Genomic DNA, 20,066 nt, shown 5'->3' with positions numbered 1-20,066 from the left:
GGCCATCTCATCCTCTGATGCCCTCTTCTCCTTGTGCTCTCCATCTTTCCCAGCATCAGGGACTGATGTATATGTTACTGTTCATCAAAAACGCATTATATCAATGATTGTGGTAAACATTAGACACATTATCTAATCTGATGTTCATGTTATAAGGCACAGAGAGGTTAAGTAACTTGTTTAAGTCATTACAGAGTAAATGGTATACAGTCTGGATGTCAGCTTGAGGTGATCTGACTCCAGAGTCCATTTTCATACTGTACAGTATGTGTACTATGCCTCAATGTTTTTCTCCTACACGAAGACACTGAAATTGACAGAGGTTAAGTGACATTCCCAAGATCATCAGCTCTTTGGTGGCAGAACAGAGTCCAGTCTCTGGGTTTTCCGAGGGCAAGGTGTTAGCTCCTTCCTCTGTTGTGCGGTGGGTATAATCTGATTGGAAATGGAATAAAATAAAAACCGAATCTAAATGGAGCTGGAGTGTTTTGCTGCACCTGATTCTGCCCCCCTCAGAGTTCAGCCATGTACATTACATTCTCATGAATTGCTAGGAAGTGTGTTCCTCTGTGGGGAATCAGATGTAGAAGTGTTTTTATGAGCCATAGCTATTAAAAATGCACACATCCACACATTATTTCCTTTTTATATTCATGAACACTGACTATAATAAATCAAAAAAGGGCTTTTTTGATATTTCACTTTACAGATTGCTTTAAATTCTAGTTAAAGTTATTCATTGCATGAGATTGTTTTTTAAAATTTCTGTATTGTCAAGAGCAACATGTCAAAATGTGGTGAAAATAGTTCTTTTCTCAGAAACACTGGAAACACCTCTGAGTTTAAGCAAGTTTCCAGTGTAATGTGTATAATAAATCATCTGTCTCTGTTTTAAAATTGTCAGCAACAGAATGGAAACTGTAGCACTTAGCAAAGGATCAAGTACTGAAATAAAAATAATCTTACCTTTTTAACAATCACATGACTTTCCATAAATCAAAGCTGTTTTCGGGAAGAGATTAGTTGTTATCTTTATTGGATGAGCAATCATGGCTGTTGGCCTTTGATAAGTGGGACCTAGGGTGTGATATGGGCGTCTTCTTGGATTTCTTTAGTGTTTCCTGGGTGCCTGGAGAGCATGTGGGGAATGGTGTGTAGCATGATGGGGGGAAGAGAAATGCAGATGACGCTGGAGACCTTGCTCTTGCCCCTCACAGAGGTTAATAGCTGCATGAAATCAAATTTGTTGTTGTTGTTATTTAGTCACTGAGTCATGTTTAACTCTTTTGCAACCCTACGGACTGTAGCCTGCCAGGCTCCTCTGTCCATGGGATTTTCCTGGCAAGAATACTGGAGTCGGTAGCCATTTCCTTCTCCAGAGGATCTTCCAGACCCAGAGATCAAACCCACATTGGCAGGCAGATTCTTTACTGCTGAGCCACCTGGGAAGCCCATCAAATCAAATAGAGTATTTTTAATCTCACATTCCTCCTTTCTTCATTATGTTCTCTTTTATGCCCAGGCTGTGTGCTTTAGTTTGTTCCTGCAGTAGTGATGAGAAATAGTCACTCATCCATACTTGAGAGAACGATACAGTGACACTTTGCCTGTCATCTGTGCCCAGAGCATGGCTTGTCCTGCCATGTAAAGCCTTCCAGTCCCTACCCTTTCATGTCACATACACTAAAATAAGGCACACGCACACACAAAGATAAATGACAAAGACATAAAAAGCCCAGTGTTAATGCACAGGAAGTAAAAAAAAAAAAGTGCAAGCCTGAGAAAATCCCAGCCACATGAAAACCTTTTCCCTTTGCCAAGGATGCAGTAGTAGTTGGGCAGGTAACCGTACCCCAAAGACTTATGAGCATGGATTGGTGCATATCATTTAACCCCCTGAAACTCAACATCTTCAGGGATAAGAGATCAAGACTGATACTATTTAGTGGGCACTGAGGAACCTTCTTCTCTCTTCTCTGCATAAATGCAGCCTGGTTCTACTGGCTTTGTTTAACATTCTGCTTGCTGCTCCCCTCGGAAGAATGAGCTGGATACAATGATTATGTGTGCAAAGGCTGTAAATAACAAGATGGCACCCTTCGGCCATGCAGTAGAGTTTATGTAAATGGGGTCCTCTTGAAACACTCACTTGCCAGACTTCAGACCTAAACATCTTGGGCAAAAGTAGGTGTATTGAGGTATTTAGAATGTGTCTGCACACTGTGTGAGGAGCTAGTCTTTTTACTTGTCAACTCTTGCTTTTTTATGCCCTCTCCACCCCAGCCTCGTTATTACATAGTGCTGTGCTAAAGGATTTTTGTGTTTTCCCAGTTGAATCCTACCTTAAAACAGAAGGATGTACTATTGTTAATGTCATTCTGAAGAGAATATTACTAGCTCTAAAGCCACATAAAAAATATCTCAAGTAATCATCATAATAAGAGTCTCCTGGGATGGCTTTTTAGTGAAGATAGCACTTAAAGTTCTGTAAATCAATTTTAAAAGACCAATTTCTTTATAATAATTACATTATATGTATACATTATATGATTATACGATATTATATGTATGTGTATGTATATATGTACATTTATAATCCTTTGTTCTTATTATGCTAAGGGGCAATAATGGGTTGATTCTCAGAGATACATCTACAGGGCGATGTGGCTACAAAGGTTTAGTTATTCTTGTCCCCACGCATTTATTACCTCTAGAGAGAAAGTAATTTGAAGCTCTTGTGTACATTTACATTGGACAGTGAATATGCAGTAGAATATTTTTTGGAATTGATGTCTTAGAGACTGCAGGATAGAGGGCAAATCATTTTCTTCTATTCTCTTTGCTCCTCTTTCCTCTTAAAAAGCTTTCCTCTATAGAAAATAGCTATTGTGCATAAAATGTAGCTATTTGTAAGTACCTGCTATGTGCAAAGTGAAATTCAGCTAAAACAAATACTGAAAGTAACTACAGAGAGAACAACACCAGAAGTACTAAATCACTTCTACACACTTGGTGGGATTGTATAGTGTGATTTTATGTATGGAAGCATCAATGAATATTTTTTTTAAAGAGTATTGGAATCACCCTTTGCCTTCTGTAGTTAACCGCTAGTCATTACAGTCATTATAGTACTTAGGAGCAGTTCAACCCTTGGAATAGGCAGGAATGGCTAAATTATATGTGTGTGAAATAGAAGGTGATATCCATATTGGTAAAAATCAATACTCTTTACATTTGTTTGATATGTTTGTGACAGCCCTTTAAATAGCATGCTCATGTGGTTTAATTCCCCTAGTGACATCACACATGAAAAGAAACAAGTCATGTTTCTATTAACACCTCTGTTTTCTTTCTATTAGGGCGTGTTGGAGAGTTTCCTGGGCACTGCTGTCTCTGGAGCCATCTTTTGCCTCTTTGCTGGTCAACCACTCACTATTTTGAGCAGCACAGGACCTGTTCTTGTTTTTGAGAGGCTTTTATTTAACTTCAGCAAGTATGTATATACGTATCAAATTATAAATTAGAGTTGTTGAGTTGTAGAACATTCATAGTCTAGATAGAGCACAGAATAGTGAACTGAAAGTTCCTCAGTCGTATCTGACTCCTTGCAACCCCATGGACTGTAGCCCACCAAGCTTTTCTGTCCATGGGATTCTCCAGGCAAGAATGCTGGAGTGGGTTGCCATTTCTTTCTCCAGAGGATCTGCGTGACCCGGGGATCAAACCCAGGTCTCCTGCATTGCAGGTGGATTCTTTACTGTGTGAACCACCAGGGAAGCCTGCACAGAATAGTAGTTAAGTGGAATTGGGAAATTTCAGCATCTGGAGGTTGAGAGGCCCCCAGAGATCAAGTCACCCAGCAGGTGCTAACATTTGATTCAGTGGGGGTCCCACTGTCGCATTACCTCTCCTCCTCCCCCATTTTTCTCTGCCTTATTGTCCTGCTTTGCGCCTCTGGAGGCTGACCCCGCTGGACCCCAGCACGCAGGCTCCTCTGCCCTCTGGCTTCCTGTTGGGTTTGGCTAAAGCAGAGCCTCAGGAGCACAGGAAGGCAGAGAGGTTGGGGTGTGTCTGCTTCCCCCGGCCCGCTCAGTCACTGCTCTCCTGGGCAGCCCGGCAGCGGCTTCTTCCATCCAGTGGCTCCCCCACCCTGGCTCTGCCCTCACCAGGCTCTGGTGACTCGTCTTTCCTTGGCCTTCCTAAGCTGGGGGCATGAGGGGGTAGAAACGGCCTCCTGACATCTCTAGTCACTGAAAACCTTGCCATTTTTGTTACTCATTCCTCTGTAAATAGTTCACATCTTAAAAGTTTTCCTCAGAAGCCCGTCTGAGGTTGCCTTCTATTTCCTGCTGTGATCCTGACTGATGCTAGAGAAGTGAAGTGACTTGTTCAAGGTAACTTAGCTTGTCTATGAAAGAGGCTGGTGCTCCTGCAGTCCACTGCTCCTAAACCCCATTCTTGTGTTCTTAACTAATGATAGATTTTTAGAATCAACTGAGTAACAGCTAACATTTATTAAGTGCTGGCCATGTTCCAAGTATTGTCCTAAGTGCATTACACATACTCCCTCATTTATTTCTCATAGCAGTCCTGTGAAGTAGGGACTATATCCTGTTTTATCGATGAGAAAGCAGGCACAGAGTGGGTAATAAATTGCTGAAGGTTGCATCAGCCAGTCGTTGGCAGGGTAGGGATTTGAATCCCTGCTTTGTGACTCCAGAGCCTAAGCCTCTTATGGAATCACTAGACATTACTAATGGGCTTGGCAATTCTGGTACCAGTATTTTCTTTAAGAAATTGATGGATCATTTTAAGATGGGGAAAATTGAATTAACCAAATTATCTAAATAGCCACATTAGCGCACAAATGGCTTCAAAATCAAATTGGGAATTCCAGCTTCTTTCTAATGAACTTGATACCTCTGAGAGAGAACTGCCTTTACTGGCATATCTCAATCCACAGATAAATTGCAGAACTTCATATGGCTTGCTAGCATTCCTTGCTGGAATTTCCATGTACTTCTACCATTATACAGTTTTAGGATTTTAGTGTTAGAAATATTATTACTCACTTAATGCCTCGTAGACTTAAGGACTCAAATAGTAGGCTTTGAAATTGTGTGGGGACTTCCCTGGTGTTCCAGTGGTTAAGAATCTGCCTGCCGATGCACGGCACACGAGTTTGATCCCTAGTCCAGGAAGATCCCACGTGCCTTGGAGCCACTAAACCCATGCACCACAACTACTAAGCCCATGTGCCTAGAGCCTATGCTCCACAACTAGAGAAAGCCCTTGCACAGCAACGAAGACACAGTGCAGTCATAAATAACTAATAAATAGATAAATAAAATATTAAAAAATCAACTTAGATAAAAATTATTAAAATAAAAAAAAAAGGAAGAAACCATGTATGCTGTCAAAAGTGATCACGAGAGAGGAGGGAATGAGGATTTAAAACTAGCGTTTGAAAACTGGGTTGAGGGCAAAAATTGAAGGTCTTCCAAGCATTTAAAGCTTCAGATTTTAAGTAGCATTATGTTCTCTGTAGATCATTACCACAAATTCCTCCATTATAATTCTCAGGAGACCATTGGAAAAAATTCTGCTCCTGTCAGTTTATAGAAAGAGTCAAACAGTTTTTATATGTTTAAGAAAACATCGTGTGAGACAAGAAAGCCTTTGTGGGAAGGTTAAACAAGCATGTACTATAAACAGGGACAAATGTGGAACCTTTGCAGTGCAACCTTTGCAGAAAGATTTATTGTATAAAATGTGATCAGAGCCTTAATCTACAGAAAATGTTTGCACCCTGGTTTGCTTTAGATAATTGTAGGATCTAGATTATTTCCTTTTGCTAAGCAAGTTCCTTTCTCATTTTCCCTTCTGTTTCATCAAAATTGGAAACTTAAACATAGTTTCAAGTGATTTATTTGAAAATAGCTGTAAAGCAACAAGAAACATTGAGAAACTGTGCTTTAAATCCATCACTGAGTAACATATGACACTTATGTGGCAAACCTTATTCTTTTATTCACAGTTATATCATTTGCTTGCATATGGAACAGCAGTGCTGATATGTCTAGATACAGATATTTGTGTAGATTAGTTTCCCAAAGTGTGTTTCATCATTTACTAGTTCCATTAGATTCTCAATGAAAAAAAAAAATCTGTGATCCCAATAATTCTAGGAAGTGCTGTGTATTATTTATTATATCCCTCTATTGATAATTCACTTTACCCTTCAGTTTAATAAGGGATCTGAGAAGTCCTTCAGTAAAGAAAGTGTTTTACTATCTTTTGCCCAGGTTTTCCTCATCATATTTTACCTTCTTTATTTTTTTTGAGAAATAGATAAATCCTTGTTTTGTGAGTTTAGTGGACTCAAACAGTAACTCCAGATAATCCACAGATTTATCTCTGTCTTGGAATACAAGATTTATTATTTGCCTTATCAGCTGGAGAACCATAAAAAGGCATATGAATGATATGCTGTCACTTTTTAAAATTAGTAACAAAATGAAAGAATAGCTCACAACTTTCCAAAACACACATAGTTTTGTTTCTCCAATTCTGCAATCTCTTTTGAACTATTTTTACACACTGTATTTCAATAATGGGCTTCCCTCGTGGCTCAGTGGTAAAGAACTTGCCTGCCAATGCAGGAGGCATGGATTTGATCCCTAGGTCAGGAAGATCCCCTGGAGAAGGAAAAGGCAACCCATTCCAGTATTCTTGCCTGGGAAATCCCATGGACAGAGGAGCCTGGTGGGCTACAGTCCATTGAGTTGGAAAAGAGTTGGACATGCTTTAGCAACTAAACAACAACAACAATCCCAATAATAGAGAATTGGATTCCTTTTCCTTTTCTTCTGGGAGAAATCTAAAGAGAGTTTAAACAGTGTGGTCTAAGTCATATAGAAACTTCATGATTAAAGTGGGATTTTATCCTGCTTGTCATTTGGTCATTTATTAATTTATTTCTTATATTATTTGAGAAGTTTACTTGTAGGCCTTCAAATTATTATTTTCTTCTATTAAGTACCTGGATTTATTCATTCAGTTTAGGGAGTTTATATTTGTCAGTGACTGATTTCTGAAACATGCTTCAAAGGTGAGTTCTTCGGTTTTCCTGTACCCTTGTGTTTATGCTGCTCAAAACTATCAGGTAAATCTCTAGAAACATTGAGTGTTACCAAAAAAATGTACACTGGTTTTGTCCTAACTCACCATAGTTTCTTTGGTCTCTACTATCATTTCCTTTCTATAGCTTATAACTTTTTATAATTTAATTGCTATTTAAACTTGGCACCAAGGGGCCTGATAGTCGTATTGGACGTTAACATTGCCTTTTATTGTAGTCATTATTGTTGATCGGCTTGTTTAAAGTTTCTCATCTTTTATTCCTCTTTCTTCTTGCTGCTGTAAACATATCACTTTCCTAATGGAGTGATTGGTATTAGTGAATTTATTTGGGTTATTCTTATAGAGACATTCTGGGGGTATTTAAGTATTTTAGAGCAGCTGTTTTGGGTATCCTGTTTAGGTCCTAAGATTTAAGTTTATACATGCATTTTTCCCCTTTGTACTCAAACTGATAGCGTTCCTGACCATTAGCAGATGACTAGATTATTTCTTATCCTGTCCTGTAAACATCAATTCTGTAAACAAACATTAGCATTCTTAGAACACATTGAGATTGTTCTAACTTCAATCTTGTTAGGAAAGCAAAACTAGGTAATTGTTTAAAACTTTGTTGTAAGGAAAATATCTGTTGACTCAGAAGTGATAAAACTGTTTCTAGGCTCTGACTCATTGTGTGATAATGTAAATTGTAGTGTAAATTCCTAGAATTTAGCTTTTTCTAGAGTCTACTTATCTCAGAAAGACATGCATAGGATTAAACACTGGGGTTCCGGACATGGAGGGAACTGTGAAAGAATGCCAAAGATGTCTTTAGAAAGATTTTGGGAAATCTGTAGAAGATAACTTTCTACCCAAGTGTTACTAATCTCCTGCTTTGGTAATATATTCCAATGTGTGTGATTTGATAAGAAGGAAACAGAGGACAGTGACTTTAAGACCCACTCTACCATGCGCTAGGGCTTCCCTGGTAGCTCAGATGGTAAAGAATCCGCCTGCAATGCAGGGGACCCAAAGTTAATCCCTGGGTCAGGGAGATCCCCTGGAGCAGGAAATGACAATTCATTCTAGTATTCTTGCCTGGAGAATTCCATGGACAGAGAAGCCTGATGGGCTACAGTCCATGGGGTCGCAAAGAGTCAGACACGACTGAGCAGCTAACACACACACACACACCACACACTGAATATAAATTGAACAGGAAGAACCATGCTGTAATTTTTAAAAGGACCTGTCCAATAGTACAGAGAATTGGTTTCTGGTCCAGCTCTGCCATTAAAGCCTTGACATTGGATAAATGGCTTAGTTTCCGGTGGCCTTGGTATCTTCATCCATAAAGTGAGGCACATATGACCACTTGGTGATTAATCAGGATTCTCCAGAGAAACAGAACCAATAGGATGTATATATTCATCTATAAGAGATTTATCATAACTAATTGCTTCACATAGTTCTAGAGGCTGGCTAGGCCAAGGTGGCCTAGCAACCTGAAGACCCAGGAGAACTTACGTTCCAGTTCCAGTTCCAAGGCCTTCTGCTGGAGAACTAGGCAGAGCCTATGTTATCGATCAAGTCCAAAGGCAGCCTGTCTGCTGGAGAGTCTTCTCTTGCTTGAGGGAAGCTGGCCTTCTAGTTCTTTTCGAAGAACTGACTGGATGCAGCACACTCTCATTATGGAAGGCAATCTGCTTTACTCAGGTCTACTGATTTAAATGTTAACCTTACCCAAACCACCCTTAAACACCCAGAATAATATATGACCCAATACCTGAGCACCTCATGGCCTAGTCCAGTTGACATACGAAATCAAACAACTTTTAATTCTAATATTCAGTAAAAGTTTTGGTTGGTCATCACTTGGTGACCTGTGATAGCTCATAAACCAGTGTCAGTAACTTTCTGTCAAGTTGTAGCCTGCAGGTATGGCTTTATTGGAACTCTTTTATGCACCAGACATTGTGTTAGGAAGAGAATTTGAATTTTTATTCTAAGAGCAGTGCAAAGCCACCAAAAGACTTTTAACTAGGACATTTGATTTACATTTGAAAAGGTTATTTTGGCTGTGATGTGGAAAACAGCTTTGAGCAGTGCAAGCATGGATATTAGTAAGGAGGTTCTAACAAGAATCAGGGAAAGACTTCTTGGTGGCTTAGACTAGGCTGTTGGTAGTGGACATGTCGACATGATGTTTTTGGGGCAGCATTAAAATATGTGGCTATCAGTTATCAGAAACTCATTGTGTAAAAGGAAAGCCATAGAGCGTTAAGCATGCATGATCCTTGATTTATTTCTTCTCATACAAGAAATGTGATTACTAATATCTGTTTTTTCATTGCAAATGATGATAAAAAAAACTATTTTAATGCACTGTCCACATAATTGTAAAAGAATCAGTGTGAAATGGTAAAATGTCAACATTTGACCCATATTTTCCTAAATATGATTCTTGAGCTAATTCACTTGTAAGAAGTGAAAAGGGTATTGAAAAATGGCCTACTTAAATGGAGGCATCCTATTCTTTTTTTAATTTTGAATCATTTATTTATTTTTACTTTTTAGTTGGAGGACAGTTGCTTTACAATGTTGTGTTGGTTTCTGCTGTACAACAGTGGGAATCAGTCATAATTATATATTTTTTATATATATATATATACCTGTCCTCTCCCTCTTGAGCTCCCTCTCTGCTCCCATCCCACTCCTCTAGGTCATCAGAGAGCACCCGGCTGGGTTCCCTGTGTTATACAGCAGCTTCCAACTAGTTATCTATCTTGCACCTGATAGTGTATATATGTCAATATTACTTTCTTAGTTTGTCCTACCCTCTTCTTCTCCAGCTGTGTCCGTAAGTCCGTTCTCTACTTCTGCATCTCCATTCCTTCCCTGCAAATAGGTTCATTAGTATTATTTTCCTAGATTCCCCATATATCCATTAATATGTGATATTTGTTTTTCTCTTTCTGATTTACTTTACTCTGTATAACAGGGTCTAGGTCTGTCCACCTCACTACAGCTGACTCAAATTCATTTGATCCCATCTCCCTGTATTGGTGACACTCAGCTCACAAGGGGTGTTGCATGCAGTTCATGCCACATGTCTCCTTGAGCACTCTTTTTCATCTTCCTGACCTGACCCTCCCTGGTCTACCTCAAAAGTTCCTGCTTATCCTTAAATACTTCAAGTTTTTTCTGCAAGATCATCTATCCCCACCACCTCACCCAGCCCGAATTAGTCCCACTTGTGTGACACTCTGTGGGAACTTTGGGTATCACTTAGTATTTTGCAGTGTGATTATGTTTATCAGTTTGTCTTTCTCAGTAGACTTTGATGACTTGGGGAAGAGAAAATACTTTCTTAGTGTCTTCCTTAACCAGAAAGCTCACAAAACATTTATTGAACATGTGGTAGGTACCAGTGTTATGCTTTCAAACTGTTTATTCTGTAAATTCTACATAGGGATCATCTTTTGGAATAAGAAGATTGAGTGAGGAGATAGAGAAAGATATTTCATGCAGACAGAAATGACAAGAAAGCGAGGGTCACAGTATTCATATCAGATAAAATAGACTTTAAAACAAAGACCATAAAGAATGATAAAGGACACTCTATAATGATAAAAGAATCAATACAAGAAGAAAATTAATGAGTCATTTACATTCAAATGGTACGCTTACTTTTGTTGTGCTTTTCTCATACACCTGAAATTATTTCTTATGCTAATATCATTAGGCCAAATCCTAAAGGTAACACTTCCTAGATAAAGTTAAGAATGATCTTTATATCTAGCAGCTATAAGTGATCTTGTATTTTTAATAATCACTCTACAGTCATTTGGTAGTTTTGTATTGCAGTTTGTGTTCCATGGAGGAGGAGTCTAAATACCTCTTTTTCTTCTTTCCAGGGACCATAATTTTGACTATTTGGAGTTTCGCCTTTGGATTGGCCTCTGGTCGGCCTTTCTGTGTCTCATTTTAGTAGCCACCGATGCCAGCTTCCTGGTTCAGTACTTCACTCGCTTCACTGAAGAGGGCTTTTCTTCTCTGATTAGCTTCATTTTTATCTACGATGCTTTCAAGAAGATGATCAAGCTAGCTGATTACTACCCCATCAACTCCAACTTCAAAGTGGGCTACAATACTCAATTTTCCTGTGTTTGTATGCCACCCGACCCAGGTCAGAACATCATGCTTAGTGTTTATGCTTACCTTGTGTTTGGAGGAAGCCGGAGGCTCCATGCATGCAAACTTTCAACCTGGTACTATAATCCTCAAAAAATGGTTTTATTTTATTGTTTCTGAGAAAACTTGCAGCTGAATTTATAGTCTCTTTGCCTGAGGTGTCTTGGCTATGTGATTCAACCAGGAGGTGTAACCCAGAGCTCAGGAATGTGAATGTACATTCACATTAGCTTAATACTTTGAAACTAAAGCGACAGAATTTGCAAGGAAATTTTGTGTGCCTTATTCTTGATCGTCTCTGATAGATGAGAAATAATTTTGTGTACATTATTCTTGATCTTCTCTGTATCTCTATGACAGATATAAGGACCAGACGGACCTAGTCCTCTAAACTTCTGTTCCTTATTTCCCTGCTTCCTTATTTCTATAGGAATCTCCTTCTTAAGTAAATTCTAAAGTAGATTATTTTAAACTTACAGAATAAACAAATATTAATTCACTTTATATAATTTGAAGCAAGAAATTAAAAAGAAATTCAGACTAGAATCACCTAGGGATAAAATAGAACTTTGTAGTTCATTATAAAATTCATCATATTTTATAATATAGAAGGCATTTGGGAAAAAAGCATCACTTCAGGTAAAGTTGATTTAACACCTGCTTTAGTCAAATGAGGCTTTCCTGGTGGCTCAGATGGTAAAGAATCTGCCAGCAGTGTGGGAGACCTGGGTTTGATCCCTGGGTTGGGAAGATACCCTGGAGGAGGGCATGGCAACCCACTCCAGTATTCTGGCCTGGAAAATCCCCATGAACATAGGAGCCTGGTGGGCAACAGTCTATGGGGTTGCAAAGAGTGAGACATGACTGAGTGAGTAAGCACAGCACAGTAGAATGAGGAGTAAACATTTATGTCAGACAATTAATGCTAATAGTCCTAGTGATCCTTTGTTGTAACATTAGCTACATTAGCTTAAAATAAAAATTAGTACACGATCCATGTTTTTTTGACTAAGATCCTGAAGCACCAGAAGCACAGCGGTGTTTTGAGGGTTGTGTACACCTGGGCTTAAGTAGGGCAAGTCAGAGTCAAAGTGTTAATTGCTCAGTTGTGTTTGACTCTTTGCAACCCTATGGACTGTAGTCCACTAGGCTCCTCTGTCCATGGAGTTCTCCAGGCCAGAATACTGGAGCAGGTTGCCATTTCCTTCTCCAAGGAATCTTCCTGACCCATGGATCAAACGCAGGTCTCCTGCATTGCAGGCAGATTCTTAACCTCTCAACTATCAGGGAACCCCATTAAAAGTTGGGCACATTCATGTAATAGCCACTTTTATCTATAGATTCTAAGGAAAAACGACTTATTAGTCACAGTAAAACAAACATGGTTAAATTATAGACTAGAATGAATAATGCTTATGAATTTAAAAACTCGTATAAATAGTTTCAGTGCCTGTGCAGGCTGTGTCGTATGACTCTCAGATGTTTTGGTGATGTATCTGCATTGTTCTCTGCCATTTTGGTGGGAAAGTCTTACAAGACCTATATGCATCTTGAAAGATGAAAAAGAGCAGCATCTCTCTACAAACGGGTCCATCAGTGACATTGGTGAAAAGATGGGGCCTTGCACTCATGGTTTCTTTTTCTCTTTTTAAGGAAAGTCAGTTCACATTAAAATAAAACCCTATGCTTAAAAGCAAGGAGAAACAAGTAAAAAGTGGAAATTTAAAGATTCGGGCAACATGAATGCCATAGATATAAAGGTCTATTACCGTTAAGATATACACTGTGTAGAAGTACTTCAGAACTTAAAAAGTGCTTGGAAAGAGTAAACAATACAAGATAGATATTAAAATCAATTAAATATGCTCCCCAGAGAAACCCAGAAGGCGTGTATTACCATTACACAAGTCTTAGAGCTCTTCCTAGGAGAGGAGGTGATAAGACCTCTTTTAATCATGCATCCTAGACTTTAAGGGGAAGTCTAAACTACACATGTGCAAAATACTGGATCATAGACATATTTAATAGTGGGATTTTGGACTCTCCTTTTTACTTATTTGTTTCTATGCATTTATATGTCTCTTTATTTACTTGTGGAAAAGTGTGTATGCTGACTTTTTAGGCATTCTGACTAATCGTATGTTAAGAATTTCTAGAGGAAAGAAAAGACTATCAGCTAGCTATTTTGAGGTTTGAAGTGTTCATAAAGCCAGATGAGGGCTTTGTCAGCACACCTGCCACAAAGATCTCCTAGTGTCAGCCCCACACTGACCCGAGGCTAATGGAAAAACTTGCATGTATTGTTTTAATTGGATGCTGGTGGAGTAGGTCATTTGGAACCAGGAAGACATACCTGAGTGCATTTTCACTGCGAAAAAGATAACAAAGGTTTTACATGTAATTTTCCTTTCAGGAAAGATCTCTGTTTTCTTGAGATACTGGTATTGAGGCTTGAACCGATTTTACCCATGTATAGCAAGTGCTGGCTAAAGTGGTGATAATTCTTCCTTTGACATGTTTCCCCTCGGTTGTGTAAAAAGCCTGTCTTAAATAGCTAGTTTTTGTCTTGGAAGGATTCTGACAATTCCCACTGCCTCTATGGGGTACCAGTAAAGCAGGGTAGCTGGACTTTTAAGTCAGAAAATCTTGTGTTCAAGTCCTGCTTGGCTAAGGCCCCGTGTATGACTTTGGACAAGTTCCTTTTTCCAAGGTAGCTTTGCCTCACCTTCCTCATGTGTAAAATGGGGTTGATAATACCGCCTATCTTATAGAATTGTTTTGAAGGAAAAAAATGAGGCATTACAAAATATTTAGGACAGTTTCTAATAAGTAATTAGATGTTAGCCATTTAACAACCATTATAATTGTGTTGTTACTAAAATTTAGGGTTTGTTAAGTATAAACAATAGGACAAACAAACCAGTCTTCATCATCTTCCCTTCTAAGCAAATGTTGTTGCAAGTTGGCTCATTCTGCAACAGGACTGTTGCTTGCACTCCTTAGTTTTAGAGTCATTCAGATAAGTGGCACTCATGGAAGATATGTACATAAATGTGAGGGAGTATGGGCTTCCTCCGTGGCTCAGTCAAGAATCTGCCTGCTAATGTAGGAGACCAGGGTTCAATCCCTGGGTCAGAATGATCCCCTGGAGAAGGGCATGGCAATCCACTCTAGTATTCTTTCCTGGAGAATCCCATGGACAGAGGAGTATGGCCAGCTACAGTTCATGGGATTGCAAGGATTTGGACACAACTGAGTAACACACACACACACACACACACAGATAAAATCTGTTTCTGGTGTAGACCAAGGCAACTGCATTTCCAGGACAATCTCATGTTTCACAGAACTTTTAAGATTAATGATTGTGTATTTCTCTCACAACCTTAATACTTTTTTGATAGAAGACTACATAGACCCACAATACACTTAGTATTTCATGACAACAAACTGAAAACCAGTAGTGAGAGAATAATACAGTTGCATGTATAGCTAGAGTAAGTGTTCTAAAAACAACAAAAGACTGGCCTTTCATCGCAACATGCACTCCTAGTAAAAGAATTCAATCAATGAGTCAATAATATTTAAACTGGCGGATGACTTGTTTTTCAACACTGGTACAGTCTGTAACAATGAACTAGCAACTGCGCAGATGGAGTCATGATCCTGCAAACTGAGAAATGATTTTACAGGAAAGGAAATCGGGGTCATTTAATCACTAAGAAAACTATTTTCATGGCCACAATAACATTGTGGGGTTTCTTTGGTGCTTTGTGAAGACAGCTCTTTCTCCTCCCTACCTGATCTTTCTTGTTCTCACTTGCTTGCAAAAAACTTTATCACTTCCTGAGTTTCCATTTCTTAAGGCACCTTTTCCTCCCTTCTTCCTGCCCCCATCTGCTGCTCAGTAAACCCAAGTCATATACTCAGCTTCTCACATATTGAAGGACTACGGAACCTTAAGTCTTCAGTTGCTAAAATGAAAGTTAGCTGTGGAATTTGACACATCAGGTTTTTAGCACATGGTTTTTGGGCTTACATTCACTTTTCTTAGAAATATGATAGTTATTAATTAATGTAGAGGTAATAGGTGTTCTGTTTCCCACTATGCCTTGATGGTTACATCACAGAGGTGTCTAAGAAAGAAGATGGTTCAGAAAATCCAAAGTGGGATGAATTGGGAGATTAGGATTGACATATATGCATGACTGATACTATATATAAAACAGATAACTAATGAGAACCTGTAAGTTAGTTCCCTAACCTATAGCTCAGGGAACTCTACTCAGTGCTCTGTAGTGACCTAAATGGGAAGGAAATCCAAAACAGAGGGACTATATGTATATGTATAGCTGTTTCACTTTGCTGTACAATAGAAACTAACAACATATTGTAAAGCAACTGTGCTACTGCTGCTAAGCTGCTTCAGTCATGTCTGACTCTTTGGAACCCCATGGACTGTAGCCCACCAGACTCCACTGGCCATGGGATTCTTCAGGCAAGAATACTGGAGTGGGTTGCCATACCTTCTTCCAGGGGTTCTTCTTGACCCAGGGATCAAACCCACATCTCATGTCTCCTAAACCGGCAGGTGGGTTCTTAGCCACTAGCGCCACTTAGGAAGTGCAAAGCAGCTATTACTTCAATAATTTTTTTTTTTTTTAAAGGCCAAAGTGAAAACTGAAACATATCCAGTTGAAAGGCAACTCATAGTATTTTATTTGTCACCAGAGTCCCAATTTAGAAAATTGTTAGTGTGATAAAGTGTAAACCAGAAGTGCATTGGAGTAAAGAAAACTGAGTTTGAATTTTAATTCTAGTTAGCAGTGTGACCTTGGACCAAGCTAATTTCCTAATCTCTTTTTTTCATAACCTGTGAGCTGGGTTAGTAATTGTACCTACTATTAGAGGTTACTATAAGGATTAAATGAAATAGTATATGTAAAATTATTTGGCTCATAATAGACACTGAGTAAAATTTTGTTCTTTTTCTCATTCCCATTATCCCACAAAAGATGCCCCAGCAGTTAAATCTTTTAGTTGTATTCTTTTAAAGGAATTCAAGCATTTAACTTCCCCTGAAATTTCCTAGAAAAAGACTCTGAAAAAGAAAAAGGCTTCCATTGGAAGCTTACCAACAGACAAACAAAAACCAGGAACTGTTGTAGATAAATATGAAACATTGTAGCAAAATTGTTAGAAAAAATGTTAAGAAGTTCATGTCATCATAGTTGGATCATTTACTATTATTCCCCTGAATCTCAAGACTACAGAAGTGTTGTACACTATACATAGTCATGTAGAAAAAGGCTTTCAAGCCCCAGAGATGAGATGTTTAGTTCCTTTAAGAAGAAGCTATCTATTCAAAAATGTAAATGCTAGAATTCTATAAATAGGGACCAGGAAGTAGACTTGACTCCCTTTTTTTCCCACTCCCTTTCTTCTTTCTTCTGCCTTTTTTTCCCTTCCTCTTCTGCCTTTAACAAAAATTCACTAAGTCTCTAGTTCATTGCTTAAGAGTTGTGCTACTTGCAATGAAGTAGAACACATGCCCCCTCATGTGCACGTTGCTTTTTATAAAATTTTTTACTTTTAAGATAGTGTTAATTACCTTTAGAATGAATAAGGTCAGAAATACATTTGACCTAGACTTTAGAAATAAATTTCTACTGTAATACCTGTGTTCATTCACCTAATGTGTCAAGGGTGGCACTGACTATACACCTAAGGGCATGGTTAATGTTTTGGAAAGGGTCAAAATAAATTTGCTGAGCAGGTGTTGGTTTTGTATCTGGAGAGAAAAAAAGCCTTGTTAAATGTGACAAGCAAATTATATAGGCAAGAAAAATCGCCTCAAGGGGACAGACATGATACTTTACTCTTAACAGAAGGGATATATTTTATTGATTCACTGTTGACTGTTCCAGGGAGAACATACTTAATAATGGATGAGTGATGAAGAGGAATAAAACCTCTCGCAGGCACCCAGTGCCTCACTGTCTAGTATTTCTAAGTAAAACGTGGTCTTTTCCCTGGCATGAAACTGTCAGACCAAGTCAAGTGATGGTAGTAAGCATGGCTTCCATTGCCACACTTTGGTTTTATTTACAGCTTGAGGAGGTTTCCAAATGCTCTAAAACAGTTCTCTCTAGAGTGGAATTTTATTACTATTTTTTTTGTGTGTATAATTTTTCTATTATCTTAGCAAATGCTATGCACCTGTATGTCATAACCATTAAAAAAGAACTGCTGGCTCATTGTCTCTTGTGGTCCCATATTACAGTCAGTGAAGGAAATGCAGGAGACACAGGAGATGCGGGTTTGATCCCTGATTCGGGAAGATGCCCTGGGGTAGGAAATGGCAGCCCACTCCAGTATTCTTGCCTGGAGAATCTCGTGGACAGAGGAGCCTGGTGGGCTGTAGTCTGTGGGGTGGCGAAGAGTCCGACACAGTTGAGCATTGGACAGAGGAGCCTGGAGGGATATAGTCCTTGGGGTAGCAAAGAGTTTGACACAACTGAGCATGCGCACGTGCATGTATGTGCTTCATAGTTAGCCCATTAAGAGAAAATCAGGACATAAAAGGTAATCCTAATTCATCTTCCATGACCTGTGTATACTATATGCAGTTTGACTTTTATTATATGTTATTCCCTCTTTAGATAAGGTAGATTTAGATCGTAGACTGAGGGTTGAAGAGGCAGAGCCTGCTGATGTAGTCTTGCTTAGGTTTGCGTTTGCCGTGCTACTTCACCAGCACAGCTGACATTTTGTTTTTCATGGTAACATGGTCTTTTGAGGTAACCATGGACAGATAACCATGGACATTTGAAAGACCCATCATTTTAGTTTCCTTTAACTCACCTAACTTATATTTCAGTAGCATCTGTATAACACTTGCAAGAATCAGAAAAGGAGAAGCAATGAATTTGGATAATCACCAGACCTGGATAATTCTCTAGTTTTGGGTTTGTGTAAAATCCAGACTTGGAAAATGTACTTCAGAATAATGTCTTACGTATATTGCAGATGTAAAGATGGGTGGGGGTGGAAGAGAACTTCTTGTGAAATAGTGGCTAAATATATCCAACTTAATACCAGATAGTAGCTCAGCCGCAGGGCAACATCATAAGTGAGTATGTGAATAGTGTTCATGGAATAAAGAGCTTCATAACTTAAACTTGTCCATTGACCATGAAAATCTCAAGCATGAGGCTCCGTTAACACAGGAAAACAAAGGATAATAATAAGAAATAGTGAATAAAAACTTTCTGTTAATTTTAAGACTTCAGGCTGGGATAATGACAGGTAATTTCCCAAAAGTTAATCCTCCCAAAGTTTTCCTCCTTCACTCTCATCCTTGAAAATCCGTATTGGCCCTTTTATTGATCTGGACACTTAAACCATAAATATGTGAATTATCAAGAGGCACTCATGTGCTCAAGTTTTTCAGAACCCTTAAATAAATCTGACATGACCATGCAGGCAAGAAACTTATTCAATTTTATTCTGTACTTATTTTCCAGTTACTCTGTTGCCTTAAGATGTTGCTTAAATAGAATGGAATACGACATTAAAGTTTCATTATCATGGAGAATATTGTTAAATTTTTTCCTATTCAGAACAAGCTAATCAGTTCCCCCCTAAGAACCTAGGTTGAAGATACAAATTCAGATTTGACTAACATTTACTAAGTGCCTTTCAAATGCAATGCATTTTATTGATATATAGCTGATTTATAATGTGTTAATTTCTACTGTACAGAAAAGTGATTCAGTTATATATATATATGTACATTCTTTTGCATATTCTTTTCCATTATGGTTTATCACAGAATATTGAATACAGTTCCCTGTGCTATGCAGGAGGAGCTTGTTGCTTATCTATCCTCTATGTAATAGTTTGCATCTGCTATCGCCAAACTCCCAGTCCTTCTCTCCTCCACTCCCCCTCCCACTTGGTAACCACAAGTGTGTTCTCTATGTCTGTGTTTGTTTCTGTTTTATAAATAATTTCATTTGTGTCATATTTTAGATTCCACATATAAGCGGTATCATATGGTATTTGCTTTCCTCTTCCTGATTTCCTTCACTTAGGGTGATAATCTCTAGGTTCATTCGTATTGCAGCAAATGGTATTATTTCATTCTTTTTATGGCCAAGTAGTATTCCTTTGTACCACATCTTCTTTATTCATCTATCAGTGGACATTTAGGTTTTTCCATGTCTTGTAGATAATGCTGCAGTCAACACTGGGGTGCATGTATCTTTTTGAATTATAGTTTTTTTGGATATGTGCGCAGCTTCCCAGTAGCTCAGTTGGTAAAGGATCTGCCTGCAATGTGGCAGACCTGGGTTCAATTCCTGGGTTGGGAAGATCCCCTGGAGAAGGGAAAGGCTACCCACTCCAGTATTCTGACCTGGGTAATTCCGTGGACTGTAGTCTATGGGGTTGCAAAGAGACAGACATGACTGAGTGACTTTCACTTTCACTGGATATGTGCATAGGAATGGGACTACAGAGTCATATGCCAACTTTATTTTTAGTTACTTGAGAAACCTCCAAATTGTTTTCCATAGTGCCTGTGCCAATTTACATTCCCACCAACAATGTAGGCAGGATTTCCTCTCCAGCATTTATTATTTTTAGACTTTTTAATGACTTCGCAGGTGGCACTAATGGTGGAGAATCCTCCTGCCAATGCAGAAGATGCCAGAGATGCAGGTTTGATCCCTGAGTTGGGAAGATCC

The 20,066-nt window shown here is 38.7% G+C and overlaps 1 protein-coding gene across 4 annotated transcripts in view; it reads left to right on the top strand.

Moving 5' to 3' along the window:
• SLC4A4 (solute carrier family 4 member 4) overlaps positions 1–20,066 on the top strand; it is a 367,906-nt gene that overhangs the window by 284,318 nt on the left and 63,522 nt on the right. For all 4 annotated transcript variants that reach the window (XM_081587203.1, XM_081587212.1, XM_081587193.1 and 1 more), the window contains 2 exons: positions 3,360–3,493; positions 11,040–11,311. In XM_081587203.1, the coding sequence (XP_081443329.1) occupies positions 3,360–3,493; positions 11,040–11,311 (406 nt within the window). The remainder of the gene's footprint in view (positions 1–3,359; positions 3,494–11,039; positions 11,312–20,066) is intronic.

This window comes from Giraffa tippelskirchi, chromosome 1, assembly GCF_054371585.1.
Source record: "Giraffa tippelskirchi isolate mGirTip1 chromosome 1, T2T-mGirTip1v1.2.pri, whole genome shotgun sequence".
Lineage (NCBI taxonomy): Eukaryota > Metazoa > Chordata > Mammalia > Artiodactyla > Giraffidae > Giraffa > Giraffa tippelskirchi.
This window is presented reverse-complemented; position numbering and strand designations above follow the sequence as displayed.